At 30.9% G+C, this 13244-nt stretch overlaps 1 protein-coding gene across 1 annotated transcript; it reads left to right on the top strand.

Annotated features, from left to right (window-relative positions):
- Positions 1 to 6788: 6788 nt before the first annotated feature.
- LOC110617694 (probable inactive purple acid phosphatase 27) lies at positions 6789 to 12383 on the top strand. The gene is made up of 12 exons (XM_021760652.2): positions 6789 to 7388; positions 7742 to 7833; positions 8048 to 8117; positions 8193 to 8315; positions 8418 to 8510; positions 8871 to 9000; positions 9603 to 9684; positions 9784 to 9916; positions 10393 to 10598; positions 10682 to 10807; positions 11195 to 11504; positions 11963 to 12383. Exons 1-12 carry the CDS (start codon positions 7206 to 7208, stop codon positions 12266 to 12268), a joined length of 1854 nt encoding a protein of 617 aa, XP_021616344.1. The 5' UTR covers positions 6789 to 7205; the 3' UTR covers positions 12269 to 12383.
- Positions 12384 to 13244: the final 861 nt, after the last annotated feature.

The following is a 13244-nucleotide window of genomic DNA, read 5'->3' as shown; positions in this document are numbered from 1 at the left end:
AGATACCTATTTAATTGCCTTTGAAATTGTTAGAATCACGAGAATAAGTCCCCATACCGTCAAATCAATGGACAAAAAGAGTGGCCACATGAAGAACAGTTTTTTTTTTTAATTAAGTAATATTAATATTTAAATTTCCTTCAAAAGAAATATTATTAGTAAAAAAAATAAAAGTTTAAAAATATTTCAGTTTAATTGTATATTCCAACCAATGAAGTGGAGTTTCTGATTAATAAATAATTAAAAAATCCAACCGAATGATAAACTTATTATGAAGCAAAGTGAAGTATATTGTCAATATATTAACAAAAAGAAAAGCAGAGAAAATAGGTGAAGCAGCGGAGGCAGGAGCAGAGACGAGAAACGTAATTTCCAAGAAAAAGAGAAGCAATGTCGTTGGAGAGGTAGAGGTAGAGGTGGGGTCGTCCTCACAGCTGTCCCTTTGTCCTCTTTCTTTTTCTCTATCGAGACTCATCTTTTTCTACTCCCCCTTCGTGTCTTCTTTTTTTTCTTTAAAAAAAAATATTTATCCGCAGTCAATCAACGTATAATCATGTTAGCCACGTCGCTAATTAAAAAATTTTAAATTATATAATTAAAACAATCTTGTTCTAATTATCCATTTTACTATGCTTAAAAAAAAATAATTTGGGAGAATAATTGGATAACAAAACACAGCAATCTCGTCGGTGCTGCGTCGGATCCACAGATCTTCACACACCTTCCACTTCAACTGCTTACAGGTCCACAGAGACGGACAAGAATTCAAATCTCGTTAATTGTGTTGGTTTTTGTTTTTGGTTTTTTTAATTTAATTTGATACTCTGAAATTCAGGTAGATAAAAATTTTTATGATTTTTTTTTGTGTCATATTGAGAAGAGTCTTCTCCTTTTATTTTTTTTTTAATTGCCAATAGCGTCTAACGGCCTTCATGCTATAGGAACGTCTATTTTTGTCATTCAGCTTTATACGTACGACTGTATCAATTGTCTTACTCATATTAAGTAGCCATTTAATTTTTCATAGGGCGCGTGCAAAAAGGGCTGCGAAAGTACCGGGGCTACTGCCCCCTCTTGAATCTTCTCACGGGGTTGGCTTCAACATCGCGGGTTCTAGACTCGCAAGTGGCCCAGGTCGGCTTGTATCTTCAGGTCCAGTCCACTGTTATGGGTAGGCTTTCATTGAGATGCTCCAAGCTCTGGGTCATCTTTTGCTATTAGGGGTGTAATCGAGCCGAGCCGAACTTTGTAAAGCTCAAGCTCATTTATTAAAAAAGTTTGGAAGCTCGAGCTCGAGCTCTAATATTTGATTCGAGCTCGGCTCGAAAATTAAATATTATAATCGAGCTCAATTCGAGCTCGACTCGTGAAAGGCTCGTTCGATTTAATAACGAGCCTAATTCGAACTCGAGCTCGAAAAGCTCGATTAAGAAGCTCGTTAATAAAACTCGAGTTCGAACTCGGAAAGCTCGATTAAGAAACTCGTTAAAAAAGTTCGAGACCGAGCTCAAAATTAAAAAGTTTGATTTGAGCTCAAGTTCAGGCTCGAACTTGAATTAATAATTACACTTTAATCAGTTTTTAATCATTATTAATTTAAATAATATAAAAAAAAGAGTATATATAAAAAAAATTACGTAACACAATTTATAACTAAAATAACACAAATAAATATAAATTCAACAACATAATAAAATTAGATTACACACAAAGTTTAATATCAAACGAATAAAGTTGATTCCAACTTCCAACAGTTGAAACAAGTTAATATAATTTAATTATCTTCATAATCATCTTCATGCTTGTTCAATTAGTTAACTTGAATTTCAATTTCAACATCCATATAACCTTAATTAATTATTATTAATATATTTTAATAATTATTATCATCTTTTATATTGTATGCTTAATTATATACAAATTTTTTTTTATAATTATACTTTAATTTTAAAATGTATATAATTTTTACAACTCAATTTATCATGTAGTACTATAATTTTAAAGAATACTTATTATAATAATTAATATTAATTATTTGTGATTATACATTAATTTTATGGAATCTTATTATAATAATTATATACAAAAGATTTTTATAATTTAATTTTAAAGAATATTAATTATAATAATTAATCTTAATTATTTATAATTTTCAATACTATAATTTTCAAGTATTTATAATAGTTTAAATTTTATAACTTTATAGTTATTTTTATTTTTTTAATAATATATGAACCTGTTCATAAATTTATTTAACGAATTGGTTCACCAATTTATTTAAACAATATGACTCACGAGCCTATTTAACGAGTCTGCTCGTGAGCCTTCTCAACGAGCCTGCTCGCGAGCCTAAAAACGAGCCTGCTCGCGAGCCTAAAAACGAGCCAACTCGCGAGCCTAAAAACGAGCCAGTTCGCGAGCCTTAACGAGCCGAATACTATGGAGTTCAAGCTCAGCTCGTTTAAGTGACGAGCCTCAAAATTGAGTTCGAGCTTGGCTCGTTTAAAAAACGAGCCGAACTCGGTCGAACTTTTATCGAGTCGAGTCTTGAGTAGCTCACGAATAGCTTGGCTCATTTACAGCCCTATTTGCTATCATGGATCTTGGCCCAGTCTGGGAGGGGAAAAGACCCAAGCAGTTATCAAATTTATACAATTTTATCTGTAAGATTATCTTGAAGACGAAGACTAATATATTGTAACCATGGATGCACTCACTTATTTTAGAAGATCATAATGCTTTTATTTTTGATAGGGCTATTTGGTCTAACCCCTAACTACCTCAGTTAGCTAGTTTTTGTCTGCAGCAATCCTTGGTGATTCCAGCTAATGTTCATATGGTGTCCGACTTAATAAACTACTATTCTCTATAATAGAATCACCGGCTCCTCACTCACCTTTGCTCGCCACAGGAGGTCACTCAAATTTCATTAATGTTGGTTGCTCCTAGCAGCACTCCAGATCTTTTAGTTTGGTGTCATACTACTAGTAGATTTTACATTGTGCATTTTGGTTATCGGCTTTTACTACATCGCCGCTAGCTTTCAGATTTAATTTTGTTACCATCTCTTTCTGTATGTCCTTGTCCTGGTACGTGGAAGAGTACTTGGTCCATTCTAGTTATACCGAAGTTGAGATTCTTCACTTGGAGATCACTTCATAATGCTTTGCTTGTTTTAACTAGTTTAGTCAGGCGTTGCTGTTTATCTAATTCTCAGTGCAAGATTTGTCACTCTGAACTTGAGACTCTCGAACATATATTTTTTCACTGTTTCTTTGCCTCGTTTAATATGGTATGCTAACCTGTGTGTATGTAAGCCTGTGTCTACTGCTTTTCCTTGTATCTTGTTTGATTTCTCGCAATTATAGCTCAATGGGATTTTTGCTGATCTTTTCTTGCATCCTTCTCATATGTCGGCTACAAACACGAATTTGATTACTCATTCTCTTATTACATTGTGATGTCTCGTGGAAGAATCAGTTTTCTCCTGCAGTTATAGGGCTGAACATATTATTCATGGTCTTCTAAACAAGTGAAAGTCGAGTTATGTCAGATGGTATTAAACTGGTTGTATCTCTAGAGCTATCATCCATTGTGTGTAACTCAGATTCTCGTATTTTATACTGCATAGTATAGGATTATACTCGTTCAATGTCTTGAAAAATTTAAACATCAGTAGCATTTATTGTGTAGATATCTCTTTTTGATATATTTTTTGATATGTAAATATTTAAATAAATAACTAAATTTACATTCTCAAAACTGAATTTTATACTAGCTGCATCATTTATAATTCCTTTTATAATCTCGCTACTAGTAACTTGGAAATGCAATCCTTTTTGCAGTTAAAAAAATGGTGTCTCTCCATGTGGCAGCAAATGTTCAAAGATGGAATTAGTTTGAAAGGGGCAGCTGGTGTAGACGGCAAAACTTGTCATATACTCGTATTTGTTGGATATGCGAGTCTCTTCCTACAAGAACTTACATTGAGACAAAAAAAAAAAAAAAACAATGAGAATAAGAATTTGAAGACTGTCAAATTTAGGTTGCTGTTTACAAAAGGTCAGCTCTTTCTTCCGTCACCGCTTCGTTTTGCTAGTCTCTCTCTACAAATCTACACACACATACACACGTTTTTGTTTTTTTTTTTTTATTTGAAATAGGGGTTGAGGGAGTCGAACTTTAGACCTTTCAAGGCTACAGGATGCACTTTCCACCAGGCTAAGCCTTAGAGTGCACACACGTTTTTGTTTTGTTTTGTTTTCTTCCCCTATTATTTACTGAGGCAAATATAAAAAATATTCAATATAATCTTTATATATTAGGGTAAAAATTAATAATTGATGACAGTCAAATTCATTATAATTGATGATTATAGTGAAATCGATTTACATATAATTACTGTATTATAATTATAAAAAATAAAAATAAATATAAGTATTTTAATTTTATGTTCTACATAGAATAATTTTATGAATTTTATATATTTATTTATTTTAATTGGAGTTTAGATCAATAATATATATAAAATAAGTCAATTGACTAAAAAAAAATCAATGTTTGTATATATTTATATTTTAATTAATTTTTTTTTAATTTTAATTTAATTTACTTAATTTTTATATTTTAATGTAATTTTAATTAATATATAAATTTTTAAATTTAATAATTTAGATGACAATTTAATAAATTAGGTGCATACCATATATATTATTATTATATTTTAATTGATCAATTAATTGAAAAATATTTATATTTACGTTATTTTAAATATTTAAATTTTAAATAAATTGATTTATTTGTGTGTAATTTTAATTAATTTTTAAAATTAAAAATAAAAATAAATAATCATGGACATTTTCGACATGAATTTTATTTTATAATAATAATTATAAATATTTTATAGGAAATATATTATTTAATTTAAAATAATAACATATAAATAATTAAAAATAATATATTTATTATAAAAATTTTATAATTATTAATATAAAATAAAATTTATATACGTTGAAACTGTTAACTTTATATTTAATAATTAAATTATTATTATGTTTAAAATTAAATATATCATGAATTAATATTATTTTTATATATGAAATTAGTTATATTTAAAAAATAATAAATTATTACATGTGAGATTTTCTCTGAAATTTTATATTTTAATTTTTAAAAATTATTAAAATTATATTTAAATATAAATATTATATTAATTTATTTAAAATTTAAACTTTTATATTAAAATGTAAAATAATGTAAATATTACTCTTTTTAATTATTTAATTATTATTTATATAAAAATAACAATAATAATAATACACTTTAATATGTCATTTAAATTATCAATTATCAAATTACTACATAAACTATTAAATTTAAAAATTTATAAATCAATTAAAATTTACTAAAATATAAAGATTGATGAATTAAATTAAAATTAAAAAATTATATTAAAATATAAATACACCTAATGTTAAGTTTTTTTTTAAAATCAATTTGCCTATAAAATATATAATACCCATGTTATGTTAACTCATAGTTACTGAATAATTTCACTTAATTATTTTGAATTAAATAAAAATTAAAAAAAGTTATTTAAGTATGTTAAAATTAGCCGTTAAAAAATATTTTTAATAAATTTAAAATTTTCATTTATTTAAAAGAAAATTAGAGATTAAAATTTTTCAAATATACTTATTATTAAATTAAAATGAAGATATGAATAATTTATTAATGTAAATAAAAATAAAAACGATAAAAAAAAAGGTAAATTAATAATTTTAAAAAAAATTTAAAAAAATAAAAATACTTTCCTTATATGTGGGCTGCAAGATTCCCTCCACGCCTAATGTGGTTGAAAGAGATAGTCGGTGAAGGAATATACTCTCCGTTTAATGAGGAGATAACAACTTTGTCTTCCCCACAAAATCTCAAAAAGTATAATTTTTCAAAAACTTTTAAATTTTAAATTGTGCACATCTAACATAAGTTTAATTTTATAGGAAAATGTGTTGAATAATTATTAAATTAAATAGTTATATGAAAATATTAAAAAATATATAGTGGATATATGAGTCCATGTATAAATATTTCATTTAATTATTAAATTTATTTTCATATTAGTTATAATTTTATTTTTTTTATTAATTGCTATAAGTATGGTAAATAAAAATTTAATAAAAAATAAATTATTTTTATATGGTGTTTTGCTTATTTAAAGAAAAATAAGAATTATCAATTAATTTTTAAAATTTTACTCTTACTTATACTAAATAAAATAATTATTTTATAATTTCTTAAATTTTATTTTATTGTTTTTATTTCTTAATTATTTTTTTCTAATGATAATTGATGGAAAGAAATTATTAAGACTAAAATAATTAAACAAATAACTAATTAAATTAAATTAATAAATATTTTAGTTTGGCTCATAAAAATAAATTTATTTTTCTAAATTATCGATTTCTTTTCTTTTTATGATGATAATTTATTTATTTAATTTTTAATATTATCCTTATCAAAAAGATAAATGAGAGCGTTGATGCTCATCCCATAATTTAGGATCCAATAATTTAGTAATCGATAAATATGATTAGAATATATATTTATATATTAATAAATAAAATAAGGTATTATTTTAATTGTATTAATGATTTTTTTGAAATATATATATAAATAATTGAATTTATTTTTATACAAAGATAAAATATTTTTATTTGATTTTTTCTAATCCTCTTTCGTCCTATTGATTCAAATATATTAATTGTCATTCAAACAAGATGAGAGTGTTGGAGGCATTTGCATACTTTTGCTAGTGAATATTTTGTCAAACACAGCAACTGATGCAAATTTTCTCCGTTCAGATCCCATTACTTGATTTTAGGATTGAAGCACAGAGCCTCATATGCTATAAATAAGCAATATTTCCCTTAACATCCCAATACACGACGCAAGTTCCAGAGAAAGGAGAGAGGGAGCTGGAAGTCCCTTCAGCTTGTGGTTCACTATAGCCTCAGCTGACTTCTCTGCTTCTCTTCTTCTACCGTTCACTTCACACACTTCCTATAAGTGTCAACCGTGGATAATGCTAGGAATCTAATCGGCACCGATCTTATCTACCATTCAATTTAAATTTGGGTATTATCTAACATTCAATTTAAATTCGGGTGCTTTCTGGGCTTTGGTATAATCCCAAAAAGAATTCAATGGTGGGTGTTTTTCAGTGCCTGAAACTCTTGAAAATTGTATCTTTTATCTGTTTGGCGCTCTTGAGCTCTGTCCATGGGCTTGGTGAGCAACCTCTCTCCAAAATCGATATTTACAAAACCACCCTTGCGCTTAGAGATTCAGCTTCCGCCAAAGCTTCCCCTATTCTTCTTGGATTGAAGGTAATGTTATTTGATTCACTATTGCTGTGTTTAAATATCTATGTTTTTTTTAATCGTTAAAATAAATTGAAAATTAATGCAATATAAGTTTGTAGCTAATGCAAATCAATCTGTGCGTAATCCTGTTCCTTTAGCTAATCTAACATTCATGGGTGTAGACTTTGTACTGTCCACAACCATACTATAAATCGATACTTACTAGAGTTGCTGAGTTATTCTGTCTTTCAAATAGTTTTTTGAGTTTGTATTCAGTGATTATTATTTGGCATTTTTTATTATGTGTTGGCTGATATCTGATGCTTTATTTTGGTTAAGGGGTATAAATACTGGTATTTGTTTTTATTTAACTGCAGAATGAGGATACCCAGTGGGTAACAGTGGATATTGTGCATCCTGAACCATCTCCAGCTGATTGGGTTGGAGTGTTCTCTCCTGCCAAATTCAAGTAATGCTCATCCGTGTTCTACTATTAACTGCGTAGCATTTGCAAAATATTTATGAGAGTGCTTATTATTTAATTGGCACTTCCTAGAGCTAAAGCTGTAAAAACATCAACAATTTTCTTCATCGTGATAGCTGTAGGCCCACAGGGGCGATCATCTAAGACATTTTGTACATTATTGTCTAAAAATCAGTAGTTTATTGTTTTGATGTGTCAGCTCATCAACATGTCCACCAATAAATGACCGCAAACAGCAAAATCCATATATTTGTTCAGCCCCAATTAAGGTATGCCCATTATGGTTTGTTAACTGTGTTTCTTATGGGCCAAATTTCCCTAATTCCTTTTGTCTTGTATTCCAGTACAAGTATGCAAATCATTCCAATTCAGAATACACAAAGACTGGCAAAAACACTGTGAAATTTCAGCTGATAAATCAGCGGGCAGATTTCTCCTTTGGGTTATTTTCTGGTGGATTGTCGAATGTGAGTATCTTTATTATGAAACAAAAAATTCCAGCTAATTTATGTTTTTGCGTGCCAGAGACCAATATATGTATCTGCATAAATCATCTCAATTCCTTGCAGCCAAAACTGGTAGCAGTTTCAAATTCCATATCATTTGCCAATCCTAAAGCACCGCTGTATCCACGTCTTGCTCAAGGAAAATCTTGGGATGAGGTGGGTTGTGTTTTTATAATATGCTAAATTATATTTGAATTAACAAAGCCTTGTACAATCTATTCATCTGGTTTCTATTTTTGGATATTGGAAACCCATTTGTCCTAGGTATTAATCAGTTTAATTTATGAGAAAATGACACTGTTCAACTTTGATTTTTTTTTTTTTAAAAAAAAAAAATCTTTGTTCTTTCTTCTTTTTCTTATAATGTTCTCCGCTGGTTGTGGATTGGTTTCTTTTAACATTTCCTTATCTATTCTGGATATTTGAAATAGTCAATTTTACTGTCTGTATATATCATGTCTTTGGGAAGTTACTCTTGTATCCAGTATTCAACGTGACATTTTGCATGTTGGACAGATGACCATAACTTGGACAAGTGGCTATAACATAGATGAAGCTGTTCCATTTGTTGAATGGGGTCTGAACGGGGGAATGCCAGAGCGATCACCTGCTGTAACATTGACATTTCATCAAAACAGCATGTGTGGTATAATTTGTTTCATCTACTCAAGACAGCACATTTGCAGTGTTTTTATCATATCATGCCTTATTTAGTTAATTCCTTAGTGACCATGTCATGCTTGCATTTACTTATTTTCTTATACTTCAATTCAAGGTCCATCATCGTGAATCTCCATTAAAGTTGTTATTGTTTAGTTTGAAATGAAACTATGACTTCTCTGGATGGCTTATCTGTACTGTTGCGAGTTTCTTAAACTCGTGCATATTCAATCATCCTTCCTTTACATGTTTTAGAAGTTTGTTCCTTGCCATAGCACCTACAAATAATGTTGTTATAAGGTTGCTATGCTGCTTGCAAACAAGTTCTTTATTGTCTTGCTTTGTTAATGACATTTTAAGACTTATCAGGGTGTATACATTCTTAGACTGCCTTGGAGTAGTGTTTCACCTTCACTATTAGTTCTTCTCCTACTCTCACTGGAGTTACATTGACTGCATAATTCCTTCTCCTACTCTCACTTCAGTTACACTGACTGCATAATTCCTCTGTTGGTTGCATTGCATTTAATTGACTATATCTCATGTTCACTAAAGTGATGAAGATGATGTTATCTTGCTACCTTGCAGGTTCACCTGCACGGACCGTAGGCTGGCGTGATCCTGGATTCATACATACAAGTTTCTTGAAAAATTTATGGCCAAACAATTGGTAATTATCTTTAATTTTTCTTGTTATTCATCTACAAAAAATTTATCCCCTTCATTTCAAAATATTAGACAAAACTTTGGTTATGATCATGTTTTTCAGGTACTCATATCGGATGGGTCATATATCATCTAATGGTTCTTATGTCTGGAGTAAGATGTATTCGTTTAAATCATCCCCATATCCCGGACAAGACTCATTACAGCGTGTCATAATATTTGGTGACATGGGGAAGGTAGTGTTGGAAAATCTATAACAATTTTAATTGTGGTTGTTTTCCCCCTCTAGCAGATGAGACACTAGCACTTATATTTTACATGCTCTGCTAATTTGTTCTCTCTTGTGCTGTTAATTTGACGAGAAAAAGCTGTTCTTATATTTAAGTAGTTCACTTAACAATCCAATTTCAAGATGTGTTATCTGAAGTGATAGGCAAATGCTGAATGGACAACTATTTCTTTGCTGTCATCAATCTTTATGGGAACAGGCCTAAATGTCTTCTTAAGAAATAGTAACCTTTAATTATGTCATCTTCTAGCTATTAAAATCAAGTAGCATTCTTATGTAAAGAGTGTGCTTTAGGACCTGTGTTCAATGCCAGGACCAAACTTTTCCTTGCAACTTATCATTTCTTTTTACATGAACATGGGTGCGCCCGCCCAGTTTCTTAAATTGATGTAAAGAGATCTGCATCTAACACATGCATTTCAGGCAGAGCGTGATGGTTCAAATGAGTATAGCGACTATCAGCCAGGTTCACTCAACACCACAGATCGACTCATTGAGGACTTGAACAATATTGACATAGTGTTCCATATAGGAGATATAACATATTCAAATGGATACATTTCACAGTGGGACCAATTCACAGCACAGGTGGAGCCCATTGCATCCTCTGTGCCATACATGATTGCGAGGTTTGTGCACTTCTACTAAACTATATAAATTTGTTGCCAATTTATGGTTCTTGAAGCATTTTTCTTTTCGGTTTATTCTGCAGTGGAAATCATGAACGTGACTGGCCAAATACAGGATCCTTCTATGACACTACAGATTCAGGTGGGGAATGTGGAGTGCCTGCGGAGACCATGTTCTATGTACCAGCAGAAAACAGAGCTAAATTTTGGTGTGTTAAGATTCCACTTCATTAGTTTTTGTTTCCTTTTTTCTTAAATAATTGGGGCTGTGGACGGGGTGGAGATTTGGGCCATACAGTTATTTGAGAATGTGCAGTAGTGTTATTACATTTGAATGGAGCTCAGCAATAAGGAGAAAGGGATGACAGGGGTTTCTCTTTTTTTTTTTTTTCATCTTTTTCTCTCCCTCCCTTTTCTGGAGGCTGGGGTCCAAGTGAAGGAAGCCAAACAAGTGTCAAGTTTGAAAAAGAAGTCAATCCTGATATGTGCATAGTCTCTGTTCATCCAACTTCCATAATCTGCTGTTTTGATAATGCAAATCCATTATCAAGTTAAGCTTATCTATCTATCCTGACTTTGAAGTCATGAATGTGCAGGTACTCAACTGATTATGGCATGTTCCACTTCTGTATAGCCGACACTGAGCATGACTGGAGGGAGGGATCAGAACAATATAGGTTCATCGAGCAATGCCTTGCATCTGCAGATAGACAAAAACAGCCTTGGTTAATCTTTGCAGCTCATCGTGTCCTGGGGTATTCCTCTGATTACTGGTATGGCCTAGAGGGCTCATTTCAAGAGCCAATGGGGAGAGAAAGCTTGCAGAGGCTTTGGCAGAAATACAGAGTAGATATTGCATTTTTTGGACACGTACACAACTATGAAAGAACATGCCCTATTTACCAGGTACCCGATGTCACAATACGTGCTTTGTGTATCAATTAATGCACACACCACATTAAAATGGACTCATGATTAATTTCTCTATAGCATATTTGCCATGTGGGGCGTGCATCTTTTTGAAGGCTGCACATAGTCTTCTGAATGTTTTGGAATATTGTGTCCAGCATATGAAGGTCATTACAATTCGCAAGGCATCCTTTTCCACCTCTGCCAAAAGAAAAAGAGAAAAGAGAATGAGGTGGTTCTTGGGATTGGGGCCTGGGGGTTGGAAGGGGAGATATCTATTAGTTTTTGTTGTTGCGAAAATATACTCTTAACTATGGAATGAGCATAATTCCAAGTAGAAATTGTTAGAAAATTTTCACAATTAAAATTTGTTGTCACGTGTAGTATGTGATAGTAAGTGTAGCTCTCTTATGCAGTATTTCTCTGATAATTTACTGTTAATGCTGGTGGTGCAGAATCAATGCGTGAACACTGAAAAAAACCACTATTCGGGCACAGTGAACGGAACAATCCATGTTGTTGCGGGTGGAGGAGGCAGCCATTTGTCGAAATTCAGCGACGTTACACCTAAGTGGAGCCTTTACAAAGATTATGACTTCGGATTTGTCAAATTAACAGCATTCAACCATTCATCCCTGCTCTTTGAGTACAAGAAAAGCCGGGATGGGAAGGTGTACGATTCTTTCACCATTTCAAGGGACTACAGGGATGTTCTGGCATGTGTGCATGATAGTTGTGCAGAAACCACTTTGGCATCTTAAAACTTTTAAATCCACGCTTTTTAAGTGTTAAAAAAATGCAAATTCCTGAAGTATGCTACAGTTAGGTTGTAATATGTAAGCAGGTTCTCTAATAATAAAAAGCTTTTTAAATACATTTTCTCTTGTCCCTTATTCTCCTACCACCTTTTTCTTTTTTGACATATATTTAATATGGCAAGGATTTTGCGCATGTTTAGCTCAGTTCCATGGATGACATGTTCATGAATTTCCAGAAGGAAATAAAAGGATGATGTCTTGAAGTCAATTATCATGTGTCGACTTCCTTACCTTAACATTGGAAAAGTTCCAAATCTTTGCCCGAAATGGGTGTTGAAATTTGGAAATTGGGCCTGTATGTCTTAAATCCAACAAAGAACAAAACTGAAATAAACTTGGGAAGTCAACCTTATCTTCCATGCTAAGCTTTCTGCATTAGCTATCAAACTGATGTGAATCAGGTATTGCAAGTGTGTTGGTGAACCAAGTAAGTTTGCAGTCAACTCAGATAATAGATCATCGAGTGAGTTTTAAGAGAATACTGCAAAATCATTGGATGCACCTGGTGATATATTAAGGTCGATAATTTATTTTTAATTTAATAATTACCCATCGTTAGTTTACATTTTTAACTAATATAAGAATCCTGTATGAAATAATCAGTACATATTACTCATCCGTCTTCTAAAAACAATCCCATTTCTACTTTTACGTGAATTATTTTTTTTATTTTGAAAAAATATATTTCATATGAGTAAAACAATAAATTTTTATTTAGTCCTTTTTCTCAAACATTCCCTCTACTCATTTTTTTAATTAAAAATTAAATAATATACGTTACTATATAATTTTGAAGTTGATAATTAAATAGTTGAATTTCGGTTTGCAGTTAAATAGTTGAAATTATTAAATTAAATCAACTATCATCTCGTATTTGCTACGGGTAAAAGAGAGTAAGATTTTGGGATTTTTTTTTCCC

Source organism: Manihot esculenta, chromosome 6 (genome assembly GCF_001659605.2).
Source record: "Manihot esculenta cultivar AM560-2 chromosome 6, M.esculenta_v8, whole genome shotgun sequence".
Lineage (NCBI taxonomy): Eukaryota > Viridiplantae > Streptophyta > Magnoliopsida > Malpighiales > Euphorbiaceae > Manihot > Manihot esculenta.
This window is presented reverse-complemented; position numbering and strand designations above follow the sequence as displayed.

What these genes read in the sequence shown, in the direction of transcription:
- LOC110617694 (XM_021760652.2), top strand. Translation starts at nt 7,206, where the DNA reads ATGGTGGGTGTTTTTCAGTGCCTGAAACTCTTGAAAATTGTATCTTTT. An exon ending in AAGGAAAATCTTGGGATGAG is followed by an intron (nt 8,511 to 8,870) that starts GTGGGTTGTGTT and finishes CATGTTGGACAG; the next exon opens with ATGACCATAACTTGGACAAG. An exon ending in TCATCAAAACAGCATGTGTG is followed by an intron (nt 9,001 to 9,602) that starts GTATAATTTGTT and finishes GCTACCTTGCAG; the next exon opens with GTTCACCTGCACGGACCGTA.